At 47.3% G+C, this 26,626-nt stretch overlaps 2 protein-coding genes across 3 annotated transcripts in view; one reads left to right on the plus strand and one right to left on the minus strand.

Moving 5' to 3' along the window:
* The first annotated feature begins 1,844 nt into the window (after positions 1 to 1,844).
* Positions 1,845 to 7,146, plus strand: RLBP1 (retinaldehyde binding protein 1). Its single transcript, XM_027688396.1, has 8 exons — positions 1,845 to 1,960; positions 2,840 to 2,883; positions 3,151 to 3,279; positions 3,562 to 3,763; positions 4,865 to 5,043; positions 5,722 to 5,880; positions 6,529 to 6,639; positions 6,750 to 7,146. Exons 2-8 carry the CDS (start codon positions 2,872 to 2,874, stop codon positions 6,906 to 6,908), a joined length of 951 nt encoding a protein of 316 aa, XP_027544197.1. The 5' UTR covers positions 1,845 to 1,960; positions 2,840 to 2,871; the 3' UTR covers positions 6,909 to 7,146.
* Positions 7,147 to 13,158: 6,012 nt separating this feature from the next.
* ABHD2 (abhydrolase domain containing 2) overlaps positions 13,159 to 26,626 on the minus strand; it is a 33,538-nt gene continuing 20,070 nt past the window's right edge. For both annotated transcript variants that reach the window (XM_027688394.1, XM_027688395.1), the window contains exons 5-11: positions 25,995 to 26,162; positions 23,010 to 23,193; positions 19,399 to 19,491; positions 17,659 to 17,769; positions 16,435 to 16,504; positions 15,583 to 15,667; positions 13,159 to 14,706 (exon numbers count right to left, since the gene is read on the minus strand). In XM_027688394.1, the coding sequence (XP_027544195.1) occupies positions 14,510 to 14,706; positions 15,583 to 15,667; positions 16,435 to 16,504; positions 17,659 to 17,769; positions 19,399 to 19,491; positions 23,010 to 23,193; positions 25,995 to 26,162 (908 nt within the window). In that variant the 3' untranslated portion in view covers positions 13,159 to 14,509. The remainder of the gene's footprint in view (positions 14,707 to 15,582; positions 15,668 to 16,434; positions 16,505 to 17,658; positions 17,770 to 19,398; positions 19,492 to 23,009; positions 23,194 to 25,994; positions 26,163 to 26,626) is intronic.

Raw genomic sequence — 26,626 nt, forward strand, 5'->3', positions numbered from 1 at the left:
CAAAGTGCCCATTCAGGGCCACCCCGCATCAGCGGCACCTGGCCCCGCGAGTGCCACCCACGTGGGGTGAGGATACATTTGAGTAAAAGCCCCTTAATTCCGGGGGGTGTGAGGGGTGGCCTTGGGCGTACCAGGAGGTTTAGCCCGCCTTTAAGCAGTGGGATTTAGCCAAAAGATCCGGTGCCAGCACATCGTGGGAGCTTTCGCAAGCCCCGTGAAGCCCCGTGCTCACGTGGAGTGGGAGCTGATGCTGCCGAGCAAGGGGAGCAGGTTTGCCCCGGGCCAGGGCCCGTGGGGAGGGGGATAACCGGACCTGAGAGAGAGATCCCCTTAGGGCTCCATCACAGCACTCCAGGGTAGGTCCCCATTGGGGCTGCCACCCCTTTCCTTGAGACCCCTTTTCCCAGGAGAAAGCACTCATTTGGTGATGCCAGGGGCTCCACATGTGCCTGCAAAACTACTTCATCTGTGATGAACATGATTACCAGGGTGCCTAGGTGGCCCAAGGATCACTCTGGTGCTCTCTGCCACTCCAATAGAGCACTGTTGGGTCTGTTTGGGAACCCCCACACTGACAGTGTCCCCCCACTGTGCACTGTCTTGCCCACTGGGCTGCAGACAGAGGTCCAACAAGCTGTAGGAGGGAGCTGAGCCTTGCACCGGGGCTGATGTTGAAAGGGGACAGGAGGGTTGAGGGTCTCCTCTGAAGGGCATTGCCCAGTGCCTCTGGCTGTTGTGCCCCTGGCCATGGCAGCATCGCTCAGGGTTTTGGCACAGGTCCAAGTTTTCCAGCAGCAGCACCCCCGCCTTTCATCTGGAGTCTCGTGCCTTCCTCCTCCTCCCCCCTCCTCCCTCCCTCACACTGGGGTCTCAGCTCTGTTTGCAGGACATCCCTGTGTGGAACCCAAATCCGTAAATCCCAGAGGCATTACAAAACATGCCTTGTGTAAGCCACTTCAGCCCTGCTCTGGCGCTTAACCCGGCCCTGCCACCTCCCCAAAATCCACATTGCTGTAAGAGCCCAGCTGAGCTCTTCTCCTGGGCTTGAACACAGCTCTATCCTCACCACATCCTCACCCAGCTCCCACAATCCTGGACCCAAAGAGTTAAGGCTACCAGGGCTCTCCTGCTCTACGCAGCTTCAGCGTGCTGGGGCGTCCCAGAAAAACTCATTTTGCCATCCCGCTGCACCCACATGTGGACTCACTGTGATCCCTACCACTTCCCAGGGCTCCCTTCCCTCACAGGTCTGTGGCATCACCCTGGAAATGAAATGGGTTCCAGTTCCCAAAGCTCCAAGCACTTGAGGATGTTGTAAAAATTCTGGCCATGTTTTTTTTATTGTAAAAGCTGAAAGGGGCCCCATATGGATGCCGGTTTGGGTGGCCTCACTGGGGAGGAGTTGGAGAGCCTCAGGATGGACCAGTCCCAGGAGCATCCTCTGTCACAGTCCTGTCCCCGCAGTCAGACTCTGCCCACACGGCCAAATCCACAGCAGGACCTTTCCAGAGTTTCGGGGCAGAAGCTGGGGAAGAGACCTGTCCTGCTTTCCCCGGGGAGCAGGCTGGGATGGCAGGCTGCCCACCACCTGCCTCTGCCCCTGCCCCGCGCTAATGAGCGAGTTACACAACAAGGAGCTTTTATACTTTGTTAATCGGGTCCGGCATCCCAGCCCGCCTCTCCACGCACGCTCCCGCTGGCCGGCCGAGCCCCAGCTCCCTCCTTCCTTCTCCTCAGCTGCCTTTTGTAATGTTTTAATGGGTTTTTTTGCCTGGGTTGTGCTGACTTAATTACAAAGCTGCAGTGAGTTGATGCCTTGTGACGGTCTAATCCCAACCCGGTGACTCTACAAAGCTTTCGCCCGGCTTTCTCACTGCTCCACTCTGGCCTCACCATCCCTGCGTCCACCTCAGCCCTGTGCACTGACCTTCTGTGGACAGTTCAGCTTTTCCTCTCCTTGGTGAGTATCCAGAACTCTTTCCACTGGAAGGAACTGCATTGAAGACTGTCATCCAGCCCTCGCTTAACCTGGTACCTCCAGCGCTTGGATTGGTTTTACCACCTGGAAAAAGGGGATGCCTGTCCCTTCCCCAGGAGCTGGAGGGAAAGAGAATGCCCTTGGGAGATGGTTGACCCAAATGCTGGAGCCAAGCATCCCTTGCACAGCCTGAGCTCAGAGCTGGTCCTACAGCCCGGCACAGGCTGGGGGAGATGCTGGAGACAGGATGAAGGCAGTTCTCCTCCCGAGGGATGGGAACAAGGTGTTTCACTGAGACTGCATTGGCAAGATGCCGAGAGGCTCATGGTCCAACCTTGCAGCTGGCAGTGGGCTCTGGGCTGGAGTGGTTGGACTCGAGGGTGTGGGAAACTCTTTGAGGATAATTATTTATTTTGGGGATATTATTTATTTTGGTAGTAGAAACAAAAGGCAATAAAAGGGTGAGTTGGCTGCCTGACCAAAGCTGGGTGCTCACCTCTGCCTGTGTGAAGGTGGTCTGAGACAGAACACTGCTGTGTGAGCTCAGGTTGTTGGGGGTCCCCATGAGATGTCTCCAGCCTCCAGAGGAAAGGCAGAGTAAGAAAAACATATGAAGGTATCAGATGATCAATATTTTCAAGCTGCTTTTGCAAACATCTATGGTGTTTCTCCAGGCTGCTCAGTCTCTGCAGGCAGGCAGAGATACAGACAGTAGGTGATGGAGCTGAGGAGGGTTGGGGGTGTTCTCTGGGCACCCATCTCTACCCCTGTCTGAGTAAGAGGGTCAGGGGATGGGGCATAGGAGCGCTGCAGAGACCGTTAGGATCACCAGCACTTCTGATTCCTCCTTCCCTCTCACAGTGTCCTGCAGCTGACAGAGGACAGAGGACAACATGTCTGCGGTTGTGAGTACTGCCCCCACACCACCCCATCCTTTAGGCTCTGAGCATCCCCTCCTTGCAGTACTGGGGTGGGGTTCACCCTGTGCACCCCCTGCCCCCTCAGCTGCTCTCAGCCTGCAGTGGGGAGCCTGGGCAGCACACAGTCCATCCCCCATCCCATTGCACTTTCTTGGGTCATGCATGGAGGCTCTCCCTGCCCCAGGACACTTGCAGTGGGGCAGGGAGCTGGGGGCTGGCTGGGGAGACCCCACATGCTCTCCTCACCCCCAGACGGGCACATTCCGGATCGTCTCGGAGGAGGAGCAGGCCCTGCGCACCAAGCTGGAGCGCCTCACCACCAAGGACCACGGCCCCGTCTTCGGGAAGTGTGAGAAGATCCCCCCACACACCCTGCAGAAGGTGAGGGCGGCTGTGGGGAGTGGGGGGGCAGTTGCAGCCCAGGGCTCCTGCTCCTTCTCAGGGGCCAGAGGAGCCCCTTGACCAGCTCTTGCATTTGGGGATGCACTAAGCCCAAAGTGACTCCAAGTAGGGGACTTGGGTGAGCCTTCCCTCCCTGTGCTGAGATGCTGCGAGGAGCTTGACTGTCCTCCCTTGGTTTTTGGGTGCCTAAATGACCTCCAGGGTGTTTTAGAACCTGTGTGGGGCATCACTGAGCTGAGTGCCCTCTCTGCTCCCCCCCAGGCGAAGGATGAGCTGAACGAGATGGAGGAGCAGAGGGGGGTGGCGGTGAAGGCGCTGCGGGATCTGGTGCAGGAGCACGCGAGCGGCGACGACGTTTGCAAGGCGGTGGCCGAGAAGGTGCAGGGGAAGGATGATTCCTTCTTGCTCCGCTTCATCCGTGCCCGCAAGTTCGATGTCCACAGGGCCTATGAGCTGCTGAAAGGTGGGGAGGGGTCCAGGGCTGTGATGTTGGGTTGAGGGTGGGGTACATGTCCACCAGCAGCCCCCCCATCTCTGTGCTGGTGCCTCCTAGGCCCCCAGTCTGGGCTGGGCTGGCAGAGCAGGACCCTGGCATGGAAAGGGGATGAAGAGAGAGGAAAAATAGAAAAAGACAGGGCTGGGGGCCTCAGAAAGAGCTGGGATGGGGAAAGAAATAAGTGAGGGTGATGCCAGGTATCCTGCAACACCAGGGCAACGCCATTCCTTGCCAATTTACCAAACAAAATGGAAAAAAAAAGCATTTGGTGGTGTCAGGATGTTTCACTTGTGCAGAAAACCCAGATGGTTTGGGCTGCATCCCCTTGAGATCCCTATGCCCTATACATGCCCTATACTCACCCCTCTGTACCCCTGCAAGGATCCAGTCCTGCACCCCCTGATGCTTCTGTGCACAGTTCCTTGGGTGCTTAGCACCCCTGGGACACCTCAAGGGCTGGGGGCAGGCTGGAGGGCTTGGGGCACCCCCTCCTCCATAGGGATGGATGGAGTGACCCATAGGGGTAGAGGAGAAGCAGGAGGGCAGCCTGGAGGGTGGCTGCCGACTGGGACCTGCCTGGCTCCAGCTCTGCTCTTCTTTGTGTCAGCTTGGGAGATAATGAGTTGTAATTATCAGTGCTGGCTCCCAAACGAGCTGTTTTGTTTGCCTGCATTTTCCCAGGACGAAATAAAAAAAAAAAAATTTCGTGCCTGCAGGGTACCAAGGGAGGGGAGCTAGGGGATGTCACCCAAACAGAGAGAAAGGAGAGAAGGGAAATGAGGGGAAAAATTACTTTATCTGCTTGTTGAGGTGTTGAAGAGAAGGCAGGTATGGGAAGCTCCCAGCAAGGGGAGGATAACACCAGGCATGCTGGGGCTGGTCTGCTGCTGTGCTTCTTTCCCCCCCCCCTTTGCTGGAGGAGTCCTGACCCATGTGGACCCCAGGCACAGCTCTGGGGGTCAGGACTGACATCTCACTGTTGCCAGTCCATCCCATCTGTGGCAGCTCCCCCAGCTGCCTGAGGCTGGGCAAGCAGCCCTCGTCCTCTCAATTTCTGCCTCTCCCCAGGCTACGTGAACTTCCGCCAGCAGTACCCTGAGCTCTTTGAGAACCTGAGCCCCGAGGCCGTGCGCAGCACCATCGAGGCCGGGTATCCCGGCATCCTGGCCAGCAGGGACAAGCATGGGCAGGTGGTGATGCTCTTCAACATCGAGAACTGGGATTACGAGGAGATCACCTTTGATGAGGTCAGTTCACCTCAGACACTGCTCCCAGAGCAGGGTGGGGTCCCGCTCCCGGACTGTTCCCGCTGGCAGAGCTGAGCACAGCATCCTTACACACACATACACATGTCCACACACACACATCGAGGTTGAAGTCAATCTGTAGCCCTCCGAATTTATCCTTTGAGGAAGCCTGGGAGAGCATGGCCCATCTGAAAGTGTTCCCCTTCCTTCCCCTCCAGTGCAGTGCAAGGTGCACACCAAATTCGGGGTGTACATCCCCCAGCCCAGGTAACATGGGGTGAAGAAAGGCACCACGCCATTAAAACAAGGTCCTTCTGAAAGGAGGGATGTACAGGGCAGAGGAGGAAGCTGAGGACACAGAAAGGGCTTCTTGGCAAAGTGGTCTCCAGGCATGTAACTCACAGCTTCTCTCAGCTCCGTTTTCTGCTTAGCTCTGAATTTGGTTGCAACATATCATTGATCCAGATCTGAGATGCTCCTAACTTGAAAGGGAATGTGGTGGTGGCTGAGCATCCCCTGAAATGCCTTCCCTGCTCTGAAGTCCTGGGGCTGGCTGTGACAAGCAGACCCTGGCTAACACTCCATGGGACTCTTCCTGGGAACCTCCTGATTCCTACAGCAGGTTCCTATTGGAGACAAGACCTCATATAAGACCCCGCTGTCTCTCCTCTCCATTAGATCCTTCGTGCCTATTGCATTATCTTGGAGAAGCTGCTGGAAAACGAAGAGACCCAGATCAATGGGTTCTGCATTGTTGAGAACTTCAAGGGCTTCACTATGCAGCAGGCATCAGGGATCAAACCCTCTGAGCTCAAGAAGATGGTGGACATGCTGCAGGTGAGGTGGTCAAGTCTGCACCCAGCAGCAGCAGAGAGGGCCCTGGTGGAGCAGAGAGCTCAGGGAAGGGAGGCAGCAGGGTTTGGGATTGCCACCACAATGGCACAATGAGAAGGCATCACGGAGAGGCTGTTCCCCATCACCTCCTCCTTGCCTTGCCAGCTAATTGGCTTAATCCTTGCAAAATGGATCCTAATTTTCCCACCCCATCTCCCTGCCCTCTCAAAAGTCTGACCAGAAGCAGTACCATCACTTGCAACATCCTATGGCATGGCCTGGAGGTCTTTCCTCACCAACCTCTTGGCCCTGCCCCATCCAGGCTGGATGGAGACTCAGAGGCACTTCAGGATTTCTGTCCTTGGACCAGAGGCCAAAGACTCAGCTCTCCCCAGGGAAGGAGGGCAGCAGAGATGTGATCCTTCTCATGGAGTGGGAGCAATGAGCTATCTAGGAGGCTCTTCAGCTTCCTGGTGCTCCTGGGACTGGGATGGCTGATCCTCTGGGTCAGAACACAAAGGGGCCATCAAACAGAGAAGGGGAGATTGGGCAAGGAGAGCTATGGCAATGCTGGGGTGACCACTGCTGCCTGCCCAGATCTGGATGGACAGCACCATCTGTAACCATCTGTGTCTCGGTTTGGGATCCTAGGACTCCTTCCCAGCACGGTTCAAGGCCGTCCACTTCATCCACCAGCCTTGGTACTTCACCACCACCTACAACGTGGTCAAACCATTCCTGAAGAGCAAACTGCTGGAGAGGGTGAGTGTGGGAAAGGGACCTGGAGGCAAAGGTACATCCCTGGGTGAAACAGAGTGGTTGGGAAGAACGGTTCCAGTCCTCTGCTGAGAGTCACTCCCATCTCCCTCCAGGTCTTTGTGCATGGGGAGGAGCTGGAGTCCTTCTACCAGGAGATTGATGCTGACATCTTGCCAGCTGACTTTGGTGGCAACCTGCCCAAGTACGATGGCAAAGCAACTGCAGAGAAGCTCTTCGGGCCCCGCATCGAGTCGGAAGACACAGCTCTCTAAAGCAGGGGCCTGCTCCCCCTGCCCTGTACAGTAGCATCAGAGGTGGCCCTCTAACCCCAGCCACCTCCTTTCTGTAGCATTGGTCGAGTGACTGCTCGTGATGAGGCGCTCTGGGCACGTTGCTCCACGCCTGTCCCTCCCCTCCCCACTCCAGGCAGCGGGGCTGCCCGGCAGCTCTGTCCCTCCCGGGCAGAGCACCCTTCCCTTGGGAGCCAGCAGAGAAAGGAGGCCACCAGCCCCCTCCCACAGCATTCCCTGGAGCTGTGGGGGGAGGACAGGAGAGTGTCTGCTCTGGGAAGGGAGGGTTACAGCGAGGGAGAAATAAAGTGTTTAACAACAGAGCTCTGGGGTCCCTCGTGGTAAGGAACAGGGACGCAGCTTTTTGGGCACTGGCTGTGTTGGTGGTTTTAAGGAGGCCAGGAGTGTCAGCATTTCATAGGAGACCCCTCTCCCTCATCACTGACTACCCTTTGGCACAAGGACCAAGGAGCTGTCTGTCTCCATCCCCCCTGCATCCCAGATCAAGTCCCACCCCTGCCTGAGCAAGGACTCCCAATTCTTAGTCACCTGCTCTAACCAGGAAGGAGAAAACAGCCCAAAAGATGCAAAGAAAAACCCCATCAGGGGCCCAGGCAGAGCTGGCTGTGCCTAATTCCTACTCAGCCAGGCAGGCAGGGAGGAGGAACGGAGGCTGCAGCAGCCAGAGACTAGGAGATGGATTTCAAGCACAGAACAATGAAAGACAACCAGAATGTACCCTCCTAAATCCTTCAAAAGCTGTTTCTCCTAGCACTGCATTGTGAGAGGGAGCTTAGTCAGGGAAGCTCAAACAAAAGCCAGGGTGGAGGGCAGAGGAGGGTCCCTGCCCAGTAAACAAGCTGTGCCTGATGCTAATTAGACCTTGCTAATGTGGAGTCAGCAGAACCTGGGTGGGGAGGAGGGAGGCAGAAGTAGCTGTCCCAGGCAAGGCAGTCTGTTCTGGTCCATGAACCAGGCACCTCCTCCAAGGAGCTGATCAGATACCCATTTCTAAACCATCTTCTCCCTTGGTCAGCAGTAGGGCTTGGGAGACGAGCAAGTTACTGGTCTTTGCCTGGGTTACCTCATCCCTCAGCCTGGTCCTGCAGTGTGCTCTGTCCCCCCTCCCATCTTCATCTTTCATCAGCCAGAGCAGCCCTCCCCACCCAAAGCTGGCCGAGGTGGAGGGCACTGACAACAGCCACATTCATCAGGGCACTGGCTCAGGCTCAAGCCAAACAGGACGTCGGCTCTGAAGCCACAGGGAGGATGGGGCCTGTCTGGCCAGAGGCCACTGGGGTTAAATCTGTTTGCTCCAGCCCCAACAGCATGGTGAGGCCATGCATGGCAAGTCCCAGCCTGAGGCTGTGCCAACCTTGTGTGAGAGGCCAGAGGGAGAGCAAAAGGCACCTCTTGGCTTCATTTGGCTCCTTATTGTATCTGGAGCCATCCCAAGGAAACCACGTGTGACAACTCTGCAAGCATCAGGCCAGTGCAAACACAACAGCACAGCTTGCCTGGGAGTCAGAGCAATTGCAGCTTGTGAAAACAGGAAAAGAAAACAAAAAACAAACAACCCAACAAAACCATACAGACAGAAGCACCACACTGCTGCCTCTGGGACTTGGGCAGTGACAGATTTTGGGAGGTCCCTGTGGCTGCTCACCACTGCTGGGACAGATTGTCAGCCAGTAGCTTGCTTTGACAGAGAGACAGAACAGCACAGCAGAGCAGGGAGCAGTGTCTCTGACCAAGCCAGGAAGCAGGTTTAAAGTAGGACTAACAGCTAAATCTCAATGGCCAGTAAAATAGAGATGAAGCCCAAAACAATTCCCACAAAGTAATTCCCATTACAGGGGAAGAGCAGCAACAGTCCTGTCCCAACCCTGCTGCCTCAAGGACTCACAAATCCCAGTTACCCTCCACCTCTATCTCACTCGGTCTGTAGGTAATGAACCACACATCAGTGAGCTCTTAAGTGTCAGGTGCTTCTGTATACTCTGGGCTCAAAGGTGTCACTGTCCTGGCAGGAGTTGCTGTTGTTTTTCCTGCCAGCAGCTGAAAGGTTAGGAAATCCACTCCCTGTCAGGCAGGGTAAAATAACAGATGTTCTCCACTGGCAAAAATAACCCTTCTTCACTATTTTCAGGGCAGGCATGCAGTTTAAGCTGATGCCATGCCCATTCTCCACCAGAATGGCAAAGACCCCTTCTTGTCCAGAAGACAAAAGGCAACTGGGAAAGGCTTGAGCAGCACTAGTGCTTGCATTATGTGCTGCAAGGGAGAAAGGGGGAGAAGATAAAGTCACCCCTCCAGCCAGCTCCCACACTGGGCCTCAGGGAAGACTGAGAGCCTCTGCCAACATATATAACTTCACACACAGTCACTAGATGTAGCACTGACTTCAATAAGTCCTTTATTTTTAAATAAAGAAATCCCACCAAATCAAAGATAACAAAATTACATTTTGTTTTGCAGTGACTTCCATCTTACACCACACAAGAACAAAAATTAATGAAAAAAATCAAAGACATTGTTTTATATATATTTATATATAATTTTAAAGGTAAACATCAGCAGATATAGAAAAATTGCATTGCTAGTTGCAAATCATCTCCCCTGAAGCTCTCGGCTCCAGAGAATCTGACTCAGAACATGGCAGCAGGGAGGGTGTCTCAATATACAAGTTTCTTCAGGGCAGCACTTAGAGATGGTTGCAGAATATAATTTTGCCAAATTGAAAATGTTTTTGTAGTCAACTGCTCACCAAGAACATTAGAAGTCACTCTGCCTGTTCTAATACAGCTGCACAAGCAAAACAAGAGCACAGGTCTCCTCTTCCCAAGCTCTTCACACACCTCTTTGGCCTGGAAGTTTCAGAGAGAAGAGGTTCTGCTTTCTCAAGAAGAACATCTAGTGATCTGTCATTAGGAATTATGGTCAAGCTGTCACATAACACGAGAAAATATGCTTCTTTGGAAAGCTGTTGACTTGGGCTAAGTAGTAGGGTTTGGTTGTATCAAATACAAATGGGTTTTGTTTGGCTTTTTATTTTAAAGACTTCCCAGTTGGCAGGAGCCATGAGAGGGGTCAACATCCCAGTAGAACTATAGTGGAGATCAAAGTTCTGTGTCTCATCTCTAGTCATGAAAGAGCTTTGACTACAATGCAGTGCCATTCAGACAAAAGCAAAAAGGCTTTGTGCCACCTTCTACAGATGTTCAGGAGAACCCTAAAAACTCTTCCACACCACAGCATGGAAAGCTGACAAAGTCCAGGCCTGTGTAAAGCCTACTCCCAGTGAGAAGAGGGTACAGTTACAGGGCTCCCCTATCTTGGGCTGGTGCTGCTCTGAGGCAGTCTAAGCTTGGAGAAAACTCAAAGTCCTCACACCAAGCAGGGCTGTTTGCTTTTCACCTAGAAGCCACGAAGGAGACACTGCTTTGAGTCACTGTGGCTCCAGGACTTTCCCAATGAACAGACCCACCTAAGGAATAAGGACACAAGGAGTATGGCTCAAGCCAGAAACAAGATGCTCTTTACAACAGATGACTTCCACATGCAGCAGAAGGCTCAGGCCTTCTCTGGTCTCACCAAAAAAAAAAAAAAAATTGAAGAGTTTCAATAAGCTCCAGACAAGCATAGTATTTCCAGAAAAACTTGGAAGCAATCCAGGTGACTAAACTGTTTGGCAATTAAATCCTGAAGATATTCCTCTCTGCTCTTTCTTTTCAGATGTAGTCACTTAATCCACCTCCAGCTATGCTGCTGGCGTGTTAATAGACACAAGAACTTTGGGATTGTAAGACAACAAATCACATACCAAGCAAAGCAAACCTTGCTTCTATGACTCAGTTCCAACTGCTAGAGGAGCAGAGAGCTGCAAATGATCCACTGCTTATATACATTGTTATTTTATGCCTTGAAATAGACTGTAGCTAATTGTAGGCTGCCCACAAAGGTCCTTTAAGTCAGCACACACTTGTACAGTGTACATCAAGGATGTGCCTTGATACCTAGTGTCTAAAAATTCATTTACCAAAAAGCAAAGCCCCAAAAGCTCTGACAGAGCTGTTACTGAAGTCTTTAGATATGCTGATGTGAAGGGAGGAGGAGAAAAAGGGCAAGGCACCACGTGTCAAAGGGCTGTGGTCTAGGAACTTGTGGCAGACCCAGGACAGATGACACAGAGATAGCTTGGCTGAATTCAGTACTGGAGTTAATAGTTCCCAATATTTTTACTAAATGCCCTCTCCTTGTAACTTGTATCTTCACAAACAGGAACTGCAGAAAAACAGTGGGAAACAGAAAAAGACCGTAGGGAAGTCCAAGTGTTTGCCTTTACAGTGCAACTACAATACTGCCAGTCCCATCTGAAAACACCTCCGCTTAGAAGCTAACAAAGGTACCACTAAAAAAGGTGGTTCAGTAAGAGCAAGCTTGAGCTTCTTACCTACCATGTTCAGATCTCTCCAGAAAAATGGCAAAGGTGATGGTTGGACCAGCCTAACCATCAAAGAATAATTCTGCAACGTGTTGACTGATTGAGAAGGTCCTTGGGGTTTATGTTCAAGTGCTACTTACATCCAGTGATGGGAAAGGGGTGTATACCATGAGACTACCTGTGGAAGAACTCTCCTAATGCTTCTTCTAATCCCAATTTGAAACTGAACAGAGCACACATCAGATTTGTCATGCTGTGATCTTGAACTGCTCTATCAGACCATACTGCAATGATCTACAGGTGCACACCACAGCAGCTTCATGTGTCTTGATGAGAGATGAAAGACAACCTCACCTTTAAGACTGAAAAATTCAGACTGCATTTAAGTTTGTGTTCACTGGGCAAATGAAGACCACCTGCCCACATAACAAGACTAGTACTGCCTTATTTTGGGAAGTAAGAGTATTTCAGAGGAGGACTGGACAAAGTCCCACGTGTCTAGGGGCACTGGCACTAGATATCAGTTGTCAGTCATGGTTGGTAGCAAGATTTAATAGACAATTTTAAGGTCTTCAGATAATATGCACTGCAGCTTAATTTTCTTAATTTTTTAATTGTATGACCACAAATCTTGCTTTGAAAGAAGCATCAAGTTGGCTGAGATAGAGAGAATAGGGTTTTTTTCCACTGCTTCCACACACAAGCTTAATAAGCCGAACTTCAGGCTCCAGAAACCTTTGCATGCACAAGCCATGACAAAAGCTCTTCTTCCCCAAAGAGACCAGAATCAGTCAAGTCACAAGCCATTTGAACAGTTTTAGATGCAAGTGCAAAAACAGGGCAAAGGAGCAAGACAGAGACCCATATTACTTCTTGAGAGTTTCAAGAAGTCCACAGCACTGGCACTTCTGAATTATGAAGGCTTGGATTCTGGGGCAGGAAGAAGTATTCCTCAGAAAGACCATGTAACTTGAAAGAAAAAACCTGTTTCATTAGACAAAGTTACAGCTCCTGCTGCTTTGAGAACTGCCCAGTTGCTCACCTCATTTTAGGAGACTGAGACACCTAAATTTATACTGTATCTATTTGATGTGTACAAGTGTTGTTTACACTCCACTTTGCTGAAACAAGAAGATATTTAAGTCATAACCAATGAATATTGCATGAACACTACTTAAGCAAAAAACTGAAATGTCTTTTATGACATATTTTAGTGATGCAGTATGAATAAGAGGATAACACAGAGACAAGATATCCCTCAGCTAAGAATATCCTTGCTAACTGATGCCCTAAAATAGTTCTTAAGGAACAGCCACAAGCATGGCCAAGTCTTGCTGTAGCTTTACTTGGTTTCATTTTTCTTTGAAGAAAAAAGGAAACCTGGATTTACTAACAAGGAGAATGTCCAGATATCCACAGTTCGTTGTAACAGGCCAAGGTGTCTGGCCTAAGGCAAATGAAAGAAATTTCCTGATATGACAATGCACCTTTGCTACAATAGTTAATTATTGCTTTATTAAACCAAAACCCCACCTCTCCACCCTACTGAAGTTCAGGGACAGGGCAGTCCAGAAGGCTTGTTCCCCTGTATTACCAGACTGAAGTCCTGCTGCTTGTTTCACCCTTAAGTTATAAATTAAAGTGCCTGGAACACAGACCAAGGCTGAAGCAATAAAGTGCTGATGTGGGAATTGTGACAGGAAAAGAATTTCACTGACACTGTGATAAAGAAATCCTGAAGATGGATTAATGAAACTACAATATTGACAGAACAAACAGAAAAAAAGATTTTTTTTTACCACAAAGTTTCAGTCTCCAGATTGTCTTGGGACAACTTTCCTTCCAGGAGACAGACTAGAGTCTTTAATAACCATCTTGGCACAGACCATAACAGCCACTTGAAGGAAAAGCACAAGTGAGTAGGCATCTTTTCTGCAACCAGCTTTCACACCTCACTTTGCACATTAAAACTAGAAGGGGATGTCTGAGTGTGGAAAAGAAATTCAAGTGAGACAGAGCCCAGTGTCTTACTGGAGCCAGTAATCCTACAGATATGGAAGTAGTCAGCCATGCAAAGATGTAATTTCAGTTGCACAGAGCTAGACACATCCTGTTCCCCATCAACTGTAAGGCAAGTCATGTCTGAAAACCATTGGATGCTCTGAAAGCCAAGGGGAAGAATTTTTATATTATTTGCCATGACATAAGGTGAATAAATCTAAAGAGATACACCCCACCCCCCTGCCAATTAATCCCTAAGAGTACATAGCTCTCCATGAAATATTCTTTAAAACAGACCAATCTCACGGAAAAATCCTGCAGATTCTTGATCATGGGTTTCCATTTGGAAGCCAGAGCCAGCCCTGGGTCAAACAAAGAATCCAGTACTGAAAAGATGACTGCATTTAAAGAGAGGCAAAAATGACAAGGTGACTGATCAGGTCCTGAAGTGAGAAAATGCTTACACATAGAAACATTAACTGGCATTACCAGGCTGCAGCTCTTCTCTACTTGGAGTCCCAGTATAAAACCACCCCAAACCACAGACAGCTGAAGCATAGAAAATTGAATATTTTTAAAGTGATTCACTTGTGCAAGTGCATTCCTAGGAACTACAAGGTTTCCCTTGAGATGGTGCAAAGCTGAAACTCCACTTGCAGTCAAGCATCTATTTTTCCAAGCCACATTGTAGTGGCTTACAGACTGAACATTTACTGGCTTGTGGCTTGGTACAGGTATTTTCCAGCACCAGAACAGGGGACAGAGCCATAGTTACCTGGTCATTTATACTTAAACGCTGCAGATCAAATTTTTGACCAGCAGGTGAAGAGATTTCGACATTTGAAACTTCTGTTATATTAAAGCAAGCAATATTTAGCTCAGTAGCCCTGTAACAAGCCACACTCAGCAACCTAATTCTTCAAGCAGAGGAGTAAGTTACAAACCCAAGTGACTATACACCCAAAAGTGCTCTGACCAGATGTTAACCTCTGCTTTAACTCCACTTCGGAAGAAAACATTGTGATCAAACCCCAGCCATAGGATATCAAGGAGAATGGAAACCTGAAGCAGCAGGTGAGGGAACAAGATGTTCCCAAAGGGGGAGCTTTATTGAAGTGATCCAGAGTCTTTGGGTCAATTACTCCTGGGCAGACATGGCCTGCTCTGCATCCGAGCAGTGAGGCTTTGTCTTCTCCCACTGGCAGATGGCATTGGCATACTGCACCACGAGCTTATCCATCCAGGTAAGAGGTTCTGGGAACAGTACAGACCCCTCAAAGAATCCCAGGTGGCCTCCATGAAGGGGCAGCACATGCATGACATTTTCTTTTTTCTCTGTAAAACAAAAGGAGACAAAGTTCCAGAAGGTTAACATCTTTGAGCTGAGAATGAAACCATCTTAAGCTGACAGCACAAGAAGGCTGCCCAAGAAATGCTGCTGGCCAGGCCCTTACAGCAATAGCTGTATTGCTCTAAGAATGCACATTCTTTAACAAATGAACATCTTTAACTCACATCCACTGGAAGCAGGACTGTTGCACCACGTCAAGCTGCACTAAGCTCTGACAGTGTATCAGCCATCTTGTTTCATGGATACTGAAAAAAAACCCCTGTGCTTGCTCCTGTGGATAGATTCTCTGCTCACAGCCTTCAACCAGGAAAAGAATGGAGCCTGCTTCCTTCCCTGCACACCCACTATTTGCGTGATGAAGCAGCAGCAGCTCCCCCTTCTGAGCTAATACAGATAATTTTCCTTTTTCCTTGTTTGAAGACAGCTCAACTCCTTTCAAGGGAGAGATCTCAGTCCAGTGCCAAGTGACACAGCCACTCACACACTCTCCCTCTTCCATCATCAAAGGGGGGTGTTTATCTGTGCTTCTTCCAGACTGTCACTAATACCCACCTTTCTATTAAATCCCAGTGAGGAATGAAGACATGAGGAATCATTTTTTCCATCCAAGAATATAACCTGGATGTCACCTGCTGGCTATCAACACAAGCCAAAACAGCAGAGTGGACTAAAGTTCTTCCCTGCTCAAGGTTAGTCTTGCTAGTTCTAGCAACTGGTGATTGAAAGAGGCTTAGCACACCTCCCACAGCATTACAGACATAAGGAGGAAGTCCAGATGCTTTGAGATGGTGAATCATGATGTGATAAGCAAGCTGCAGGTGCACAAATATGCACAGCTGGAGGAGACTGCTTCAGCATACCTGAAAGAGCTCTTGGAATTGATAGAAGACTCTCATGGACAAGAGGGTCATCAGCAGCATTAACCAACAGAAGAGGAACATAGATCTGCATCAAGAAACATGGCACAAAAGGAAAAAAACCAAAACTAAGGGGTTGGTATTTGAATGTCAATCTACCAACTGTAAAAGTTTCTTCATTTAATTCAGTTAAGACCACTTATTGCAGAGTTAATTTATTGTTTCCCCTCAGCTCAGTTGTAAGAAAGAGGCCGGGGTGTATCAGAGCAAACACAGATCAAATCTCTATTCTCAGAATCCAAATAGCTACACCCTTTTTTTCCTCTGCTTTGCACATCAGGCAGCTAGTGTCAGCTCTGTTATGGACACCTTGGTTAAAGTCCAGGAAACTCCCTTGGAACATCTCCATCCTTCGGTTCAGTAGAAAAAGGAAGAATTAATCCCAGTTCCACTTCTGCAAAACTCTGCTCTACTAAGCACCTGCCTGCCAGACAGTGTCCCAAGTCTCTTCCACAGCATCCAGTAAACCTTTCTTCCTGGAAACTGCAGGCTCTACACCACCACCCATTTCCCACCTTATCATGATGCACTTGGAGCAGCTCAGCTGGACACACGGCTTTATCCAGATCACTTGGGTGCTACTACTTGCCAGAATTATAACCTGGTTAGAGCTCAGAGCATTTACCCCCAGTATTAGAGGTAGCAAGAACTGAATTCCCACTCCAATATACTGTGCCTGATTATTTCTGAAAATCCTAGCTAAGACAGCTGTGTCAGGTGTCAACAAAAGCCACTGAGTATTTTCTCTCCAGTAGGAAAATGAACGTACACGAGCAGTCTATTGCAAGAGCTTACCGTGTGCAAGTACTGCAGGCAACTTTCCTTTTCATAGTATTCCTTCAGTGAGCTGTAGCCATGGAACTTCCTGAAATAGAGCAGATTGTCATTGTAATCATCTGCTTCTAGTACCCATGTGACTGTTACTTTCAAGTGAGGACATATACGCAGAAACAGGAATGATGCCTCAATTTTCAAAGAATTTAATACCCAGTGTCTTTGCAAAACCCACCTTTGGCATTACATGCCTTTATGCTTTCTGTGTTTACTCAAACATTGTGAGAGCATGGGCAAGTTAAAAATGCAAGTTGAAAACTAGCAGGCTTCAGGGTATTTCTTTTAAAGTATCCCACTTCACTTAACTGTACGTGTAGAAGAAAGAAAAAGTTATAATCTTCTTCATCTTTTCCTGAAAGCCTTTTCAAATACAACCCCACCACAGCTTATGAAGCTCAAACATACTTGACAAGCCCCTCAGAATTCAGTAAACCTATACTCAAGTGCCTTGTTTTTATCTAAGAGACAACATAGCTGGTATGTTGGGCCAAACAAGTAGGGAGATTTCCCTCTCAGGGAATAGCCTTTTTTTTTTTTTAATAAGCAGCCAACAATACTCCAAGTTTGCCAGAAGTGTTATAGCTGACAGTTGTATATAAGTTTACAGCTTCATTTTGGAAAGGTGTCATTGCCTGATACAGAACATGCTGTGGTATGGACACTGCCACTTAAGGTGCTGTGGTGTTGTTAAGGACACAGGCAACAACAGGCTACTGCTTAATAAAGCAGAGAACTTAATTTAGGTGTTAGTATGACAACTAAGTTGTATTATTTCAACCAACCCTCATAGGTATTGAGAAGGCAGCAGTGGTTTTTGGGGAGAAGGTTCTTTTCAAGATTCAAACACAGCTAAGGAAATCCATGAGCTGTTCTGAGATGCTTTCCACATTCCACTTTTTTTTTTTTGCTAGAGCTCGCCAGCAGAGGCCTCTTCCTACATTATTGAGGGCTGCAGGTTCAGGTGTTACTGATAAACACCTCTTGGATTATTTTAAAGAAGCTGTGACTGTCAATAGTAAGGTTTTTCCTGCTAAGTTTTCCTCAGTGTGGAGGTAAGAATTTGAAGTTGAGTTCATTGTATTTCAGCAGATTCCTACAGGCACAGCAAGGGGCATGCAAGAGCAACACTGGGAAGAATAGGTACTTTCAGAATTCTATAGAGGAGCAGAGAATTGTCCCTCATACCTCATCACGTTATCATCAATCTGCATCAGGGATGTTGCTGTATAAAGCTTGCTCAGATCAGCATCTGACAGGCTTTGTGGCTTCTTCATGTTATCTCCAAAAAGAACTTGCCTGAAAGAGTAACATCAAGAATTACATCCAGACAACAAAAGGGCAGCAGGGCCTGTTTCAAGGACAAGTGAGTCTACCAGATCTGACAAGACTAGAAGTGGGCTACATATACGAGAAGGCTTTCTTGGGAACCAGAACAGCATATTTGTCCACTTCCCATTGCAGCAAGACATAACAGAAACCCTAGCAGCTTCCTCAGAGAAAAATGTTGTGCTGATATACTGAAAAACTGCATGATGGGGCCTCTAAAAACAATCTTCCCAGAACAGAGAGCACTAAAGGTATTTGGAATAGAGGCTGCATATTGGAGGGAGGGTTCTTTGGCTTCAGACCAAGCCTGTGTGTGGTTTGGGTGAGAGCATGAGCAGTCCTGGGCACACCATCTCCTCCACCATCTGGTCCTAAAGCCCCCCAGCACAGACATCAGCCTAGCTCACACAACAGAAATTACTTGGGGCATTACCTTAGCAGAAAGCTATTTACTATGGACACTTGTCATAACTAATTATTGCCCCCAGGAGAGAATGTTTCTTTACCAGAACAAACTTCTCCCCGAACAAACAGAAAAAAAGACACAAGTTGGAAAAGGGATTTTTATTCCCTTTCAGAGGCAGCTGCAGGGCAGAGCTACGTTTGATTTGGGGGAGCTGCCTAAGAGCACAAGTGATTATGGAAAAAGTTTACTTAACATACTTGCCTTCAAGCCAGCACTGGCTTTTTCTGGGTTACAAATTTAAGTGCCTTTTAATGGGAGCTTACCTAATTTCAGATGTTAAATTTCGTCAAGTTGTCTAAATATTTGTAAACCTGGAATGAATTATGTGGATCATCCTACATCAGCTGCCCTAACTTCTACAAGTGTTTCATACTGCACAAGAGTGTAAACAAAGAACCAAAAGTTTGAAGTGACACATGCTCTTAATTCAGTGGGTCTTAGATATTCCTCCCCTTTTCTCTCCAGTCAGGCATGGATGAGGTACTTTCTTGCCCTAGAAAGTACCATCCAGAGAACTTTTAGTGAGGGAAAACAACAACATTGAGTATTTCATCTGTTTAGTACACACATTCCTTTGTTATGTGAGAGACACGGATCAGATTGCAACAGCAGCACTTGCACTCCAGGAACAGCAACATTAAGTATTTTGCTGGCTACAGGCTCTTTCTAGAGGAACAGCTAGAAGCCAGAGCTACAGGTTTGACTATTTGCTTATTTGATAAGCAGCAGCTCCATACAGTAGATCTTGAAGATTAGTCCTACCTCAGGTAGGTGGCAGAACAAGAGGCTCCTTGAATAGGGAATTCTTTGGCTAGAAGTGAAACAGATGCAGAATACTCGACTTTGAAGTCTAATTGCAATGTTTTCCTGTGCATGTCTTGTTTATTCATTGAGCAAGTTTTCACAGAAGACAGAAGGACAACAAAGCCTTTCTTCCAACAAGAGGACCAAAGCTTATTTGTATATTTTACAGTACACTAATGAGGTTGACACAGGCTCCCCTTCTCTGTTGGTTCATCTAAAGACCAACCAAAAGAACTTTCAGGAGTCCTATTTTAAAGGACCAGGAAGACAAATCCAGTATAGCAATTGACCCAATCAATACCATCAGTGTAAATGATGCACTGCAGTACCTGTGAGAAAGGATGATCTTTTTCATGTTGTCTGCCATGAGAAAGTTATAAAATCTTCTACAATGATCCCACTGCATGAAGGTTTCCTGTGCCCTAGGAAAAAAACACAGCACAGAACAAACAAAGCTGTTAATGGAGATCTTGAAAGATCAGATTAATACACTGTTAACATCTCATGGCAGCTTGGAGGCTATGTAAACAAACCTCCAGGCCTTCCCCGCCACAGCTTAACCTTTTCCAGGAAATGACTTCCACTTCGATGAAGTTTGTTGGTATCAGAAAACAGATCTGCAGTCTCATCTTGCACAACAAAATTAGAAGTTTTGATAAGAGCATTTAAGAGCCATCAATCAAGATCCAAAACACTGACAAAGTATCCCTTTGCAGAAGTTGAATGTAATTTACATAATGGCACTACCAAGGAAAGGGCCAAAAACCCATTGCTGAACAGTGTTGCCTATTGTGCATATAGCTCTGCAGAGGAAATAATTTGTGCAGATGTTTCCAATATGTACAGACACAGCTTCATTGGCAGGAACTGTAAGAATAAATACTAGTTGCAGCTGCAAGTATCATCTGAATTGTCTTTACCTTTTCTCAAAGCAGAACAGCACTTCACAGCTTATCTGTTGTTAAAACAGAATTAAAGCCATCCAGAGTTCTGTGAGCTCTGCCAGATACCAGCACTCCTTTGCTATGCAGGGTCATGGGCAGGTTAGAGCTTTAGTCTTTGCAGGGTTTGCTGTTACTGAGGAAACACGCTATCATTTACCCAGAGACTGAAGAATGCTGGGAGCAGTTTCAGCTACTGAAGCACTTTACCACTTAAACATTAACATACTATAAGAACTGCAGCAGATTTAGCATGACCTCCCAAGCCATAACCAGCAAATCCCCTACCAGAGCAAGAGCAAGCTGTTCTCTTGTAGTTAGCAATGCCTGAGTATGGAATTTCTTTTAAAAAACCCCCACCGAACCTTCCAAAATCTTTTTGTTTAGCCAGACTATACCTACCACATTTATGCCAGGGCAGGGGAATGAAGGAAGACAGGACAATGCGCATTTCTTTCCTCACAAAACATTTTCCAAACCTACTAAGTTATTACAAGATGTTTGAAGTTAAAGCTACTACATTTCCCTGCAGTTCCTGTGGTGTACAGCAGTACTCCCAATATGAAGAGCTTGTAAGCATTGAAAAAAAAACAACCCACAGGCAGCTTCCTGTATTTTGAGGACTGCCCAGGTTTTAAAGCTGAAGTCTCTCCCCACAGCCTGTAGCTATGGAGATGATGCATTCCACAAGATCAAGAAGCAGAATCAAGCCTGTGCAGGCAGAGATTAAGGAATAAGGAGACCTGTCCCTGTTTAGCCTCTGGGAACACATTCCCCAGATTCTGTTAATTCATTAAACTAAGAGTCTCATTCTTCTGGCAAATCCTTGTATTGCTCTTGCTCTGGAAATGCTTTCCTATTTGAGATCCCTTGCTCACCACCATTTTTTTCCTTCACTTCCTAAAGTTATTTGGAGGATAAAGGCTGGACAAATCAATATAAAAAAATGGAATTGTAAACTAACTAGTCACGTCTACCAGGGTAATCCACTTCCACATAGCCCAGAAGGCTGAAGCCAGCTATTTTAATCTACCAGACCAGGCCTAGGAAGGCTAAGGCTTTAACCATTTACATGGAGGTGCTTTGTACCTCCTTCCCTCCCACTTCTATAACCAGGGCACAAGGCCTTCCCCCTCCTGTCTTTCGCTCAGTAGATGTTGCTTTCCCCTAATTCTTCAGCTAATTAGCACTTAAAGCAGCAGCAGATATTAGGTAGGGAGGCAAGACCTGAAAAGCCTTCCTGCTGGCTGACCAGTAATAGAGAGCAGATGTTTTGTGACAGGAGGTTTGCTAGGAAATGTTTACCCAGCAGGTGGAGGCAAGAGCTCAGTAATCCACACAACCCACCCAATACTTGCATTAAACTCATGGGGAAAAAAAACCAAACCAGTTGTTTTTCCACACAAATATCCAAGTGGAGTATTGTTAATCAGGTTGTCCTTGCCCTGTAAGCATAACAGCATTACTCTAAACATCATTTTGGAGACTAGAAATACAGTATTGCGTAATTGAACAAGATGAACCAAGTGGACCTCAGCCAGATGTTATTCCTGCAAACCCTGTCTGATGGCTGCAATTAAGGAGCTGGCTTCAAAAGGATGCTGTGTACTCTATGCCAGAACCCCAGGACAGCTAAGAACATTTTACTTGAAACAAAGCAGAACAGCTGTTCCTGCAGCATCTGTTCAGATTTAAAGGGTGTGAACTAGCAGCAGATTATATTTATTTTAGCAGTATCACATCTGACCTCAAAAGGGACTAGGTATGCTGGAATATTACATGTATATCAAACTTTTACTCTCATCTTAATGTTTCCAGAAAAGCTTTTTATTTTTACCTCTAAGAGCCTAATTCATAAAAGGCATCTTCAGACTGCTGAATATCAAACTGGTCCCTATACAGGCAGAGCATCAGCCTGTATAGGGAGTTCCAGCTACCTTGACCAGGCTGTGAGGCCAAATTCCATAGCAAGCTCCTCACAGGTCTGCCATAGTTTTCACCATTTTTATCAGTCCAAAGTATCATGAACCAAATACCTGAGTCTCAACAGCCCCTCTTGCCTTGTAAATAATCTCGTGGCTCAAAAACTGCAGTTAAATTACTGTAAAGTCAGATACATCTTAGTAGTTGTCCAAGTGTACAGAAAGTAAAAACTGAAAACAGCTGCTTAGCCAGTTACACAGGCTTCATTAACCGTGCATACATGGAGTAAAAAAGCACATTAGTTGAAGCACCAGTTTTCAAGCAGCAGCACTGTGCCTGGACCCTCCATCAGTACATGCAAGTGGAGCCACCACAGCTCCTGAAGTGCCACAGCCTTGGCTTCCATGGGGGGGAGACATTAAAATTTTCAGCAGATTCCAGGGCTATAAGCCTTCTCCTCCCCAACTTCTCACTTCTAGAACAGCTGCAAGTGCCCCTCCATCTCATCAGCCCACAGCACTGTTTCAGTGACACACACTAAAAGGGCAGCATGGACTGACAGTCCATGTGCTGTGTCTCTTTCCAGTCTCCCCAGGTAAGAGCCTCCAGATGGAACTAAACAGTGAAGCCAAACAAGCTATTATGAACCACAGGATACTTTTCAGAGTGATGAGACAGTGTAAACTATTGCTTGCAAACCTGGCATCAGCTCAGCAGCTGGTCACACTGCCCAGCCTGCCTGGTTAATTAACCAGGACTGCACAGGGAATGCCTCCTCTAGGGACACTGTAGCAATGAGACAGCACCACAAGCACAGCCCAGAAGCTGTCAGCATGTACCTGGCCAGGTACAAAAAACCTTTTTGCATTGCTGACAAGAAGTTTAAGTCTTCCCAATCAACAAAGCTTTAGCTGCTCCTTCGGGAGGGTGGCATCCTGCACACTGCAGTCTGTCACGCCAGGTCAATACAAGAGAAACAACTGTCTTCACTTTGCCCTTCCACATGTACCCTGCCAAGGATCTGCCCTGACGTGCACTCCCAGAAGAGACCAGCGTGGAGAAGCCTCCAGACCCACCTCAGTGCACTGTACCCCTGGCACACGCTGACACAGCACAGGACTCGCTCCTGGTTGGCCTGGCTCTCTCCCAGGTATTTGCACACTATGTTTCCACCCAGGCTGAAGCCCACGACAACCAGCTGGGTCTGAGGGTAGGTCTTCTTGATGTAATTCACCATGGCACCAAATTCCCAGGTGCAACCTAAAAAAAAAAAAAAAAAAAAAAGGACAAAGTTAAAGATTCATCTTCTTACATACTTAAATTCCCGCTTGAAGCTTCAGTTGCGTGCTTTGAGTTCAGCTTCTTACCCTTTCTGACTTTTCAATAGCCTTAAGGTTTTAAGAGCTCTGATTCACACATGTGTTCATACATCTGTTTGAGTCCTCTGGAGCTTAGTTCATGCTTAGTTCTGAGAGAGTGCCAAAGTAAGATGAAATTTATGCGCTTAAAAATCACGGAAACAGTTGATGTGACAATCGAAACTCTTCCTTTCTAAAACAGCCTAAAAAGCAGAGTCCAGCAACTCCAGGCTTGACACTACAATGGAAGAGTGCCATACCTCATTACCTTCCTGAGGCAGTTTGCCACTTCTGAAGTGGGCTATCTGGAAAGCAGTTCACTCCTTTGCTTTTAGCAAGACTGTCACGGGTCCCTAAATCCCTACTGATGTGGGAAGGGGATGTGGCTTGTCAGGAAGAGCTCTCAGCAGACTCCTGCAGAGCCTGATTAAGCAGGTGCCCTCTGGAATCAGGGGGAAGGGTTTCAGCAGAGACAGACAGCCCTTTGCTACCACCAAAGAGGTAAAGATAGTGCAGCTTTCTAAAGGACACATGGGTATCCCCACATCAAGGGAAGAGTTAGGTGTCCCTATATAGATCTATTCTGCTCTCAGCAAGTACCCATTTGGATCCCACAGGCTGCTGGGACCAAGGGGTCCAGTTTCTGGCATCCTCCAATTGTTTGACAGACTTGAAGGCCTCCACACCTGCAACATTTGAGTACCTTCAACTATTTCGCCTGCCTTTGAGTACGGGAAAAGGAAACATGGAGAAGCTACTAAACTGATGGCATTAGTACACTGATATCAACTATCTATGCACATTGTTAACTTCCTCATTGGATTAAGACTGCAAACCACAGAAGGCATCACATGAATAACAGAAATAAAACTCCAGATGTTTCTTGCTGTTTAGAGTCGGAAATTCAGCTCTACCCTGTGGAATTTGTCCAGGATAAATCCTGAGAGTTGGGATTCTACCCTGTACCAACCCAGCTATAGCATCCTTCCTAGACATCAGACTCTGGCTTTATCTACCTCTAGAGTAGACTCTGAACACCAGGGTTTGTATTTGTTTCAGTGGAACAGCATGCTCCTGGCTAAGCAATCTAGCAGGGCTTGGGCACTCCCTTGTGAACAGTCTTAATGAGCAATTTTCCTCAAGACAACAAAAGCTGCTTTGCTCTGGTTTCCTCTGGAAGAAGCCAGCAGTCAAAACACTTTAGTGGTTGACCTTCACGATTTCAGGGCAGCTCATAAATCCAAAGCTAGAATAGCAATGGGTCAAGCTTGATGTAGAGACTGGGATTCAGTGAATCCCAAATTTAGGCTGGAGGATTCAGCGAATCCCATATTTAGGCTACTTGCTCCTCAACAAATATGTCTGGAATACAGCAAAGCTAGAAGGACACTGTGTTATTTGGGTTGGAGGCAGAGTAAAGCCTGCTCATGGTCTTGCTGGCACTTTACTTAACAAGCAACTCCGCCAAGTGATTTACTCCGTTACTCAAAGGAAGTGCAATGCATTCCTTGCCTTTTCCAAGGTTATAAAAGACTCAGGTATGCCTCAACAGATGCACTATAGAGTAACTCCCTAAGGCCTAAAGCAAGCTCTCAACTTCTGTCAAAAAAAGCAAATGCTTTAATGAGGACAAGCTTAGTTTTGAAGACATAGTAGGATTGCAGCCACTAACAGCCTAGGGCCTCAGTACAAATGAAGGTACTTCGTACTCCTGAAGTGTTTTCCAAAGAGGAGTAGATTTAATAACTCTAAAACAAGCAATAAAGCATTACAGCCTATTTGCCTGCCAGACTCAGAATCTCAAAGCACAATATTTCTATTTTGACAATTTAACCACTCAAGATAACTATTCTAACTGTTAATTTAAACTCTAAGCAGTATCTGTCGTACTCATCTTAAAACCCAGCACAAGTCTGGTAAACCCACAATTGACTCCTGACAGTGTTCCTATATATATATTTACAGTAAAGAGGGACACAAAGGCTCAGGAGAGCTCAGGAACAAGCAGATTAGGTCAGAGGCAAAAAGGCCACATTCTACAAAGATCACATTGCTCATTAATAGGGCAGTTGAGACTAGCTGGAGTCACCCTTAACACTGTTCCAAATCCTTTATTTCTTTTCATTTCTAGCTCAAGAAAGACATCTTACTCAAGGTGAGAGCCCAAAATCATGGCAGTTAAGCACTACCATTTCTGTAGCTTTGCTGTCATACTCTAGAACTGTTGCTGTTTCTTCACATTGTGTTACATGCAGGGCTAATCCTCCTAGGACAGAAATGTACTTTCTGGATGGACTGGTACAAACTCCTCTTGGGTCACATTTTACAAAGCCTCAGAAGTAGCATTTATCCTTTAGAGACAGATTTGTTTCACATTCCACTAAACTGGCAATTTCAGCATCTCTAAAATCATTTGAGCAGGTTTGTGGTAGACCTACGAGTTCTTTTCCAGAAGTTTTCAAAAACATGCCTCCTTGATTAAAACATGTGTAAGAGCTGGCAGAAGAGCCAAGAAAAAATGAATTCAGTATTACTAGCCTCTCCTCCTTCTCCCATGTAAGCTCAGTTTAGTTCCTAGGAAACAGTAAGAAACTATCACCCTCATTTGGGTGCAGCAGTTGTGTTATCCTGAAGGAGGCTGATCAATGCCTAGAAATTCCATAAGCTTGAAAATAAGTCCCCCAGGTGCCATGAAATACCTACCGTATGTGAACATTCGTGGAGAAGTGAGCTCGATGTTTGGTAAGGCTCCCAGGTGGTTCAGGACAGCACATCTGTACCCATTTTTTTGGGCATAGTCGACAAAGGTGCGGATATACTGCTTCTCACTGTGGTTGGCAATCCCCGGGCAGATCACCATCGTGACATCCTCTGTGCACAGAGAGAGGGGAGGAAGTTAAGTAAATGTCACTTCATGCAAATGAAGAGGCTCAGAAGGTTTCCATTCCAGATCCGTGGGAAACCATGTACCACAAGCAAGCTAAAATTCCTACTAGTCTGCCAAAAATCCTGTACAGGACAGGAGACCAGCAGCTCCAGCACTACAGATGCGAAAAAGTAATTCATGTTATGGGAGATGAACGGCTTTTAACTTCAGGGAAAGCTGTGCAAACAGTTCTACAGACACTGCCTAGAGACCAAGAGTATATTCTTCCCTTTGATGGACATTTTTGACATTACACATATTCTGCCTTCTGACAGCCTGCTGTGACTGTGATGTGTGTGGAAGCTGGGGAGCCCAGTGCTCATTCATGCACCAAGTAGACTGGTTATGCTATTTTCCCCTCATTTCCCGTCCAGAGCTGGGTGTAATACAGATCTTTGAAATGAAGCTT

This window comes from Neopelma chrysocephalum, unplaced genomic scaffold (assembly GCF_003984885.1).
Source record: "Neopelma chrysocephalum unplaced genomic scaffold, ASM398488v2 Primary Assembly neopelma1_75, whole genome shotgun sequence".
Classification (NCBI taxonomy): Eukaryota; Metazoa; Chordata; class Aves; order Passeriformes; family Pipridae; genus Neopelma; species Neopelma chrysocephalum.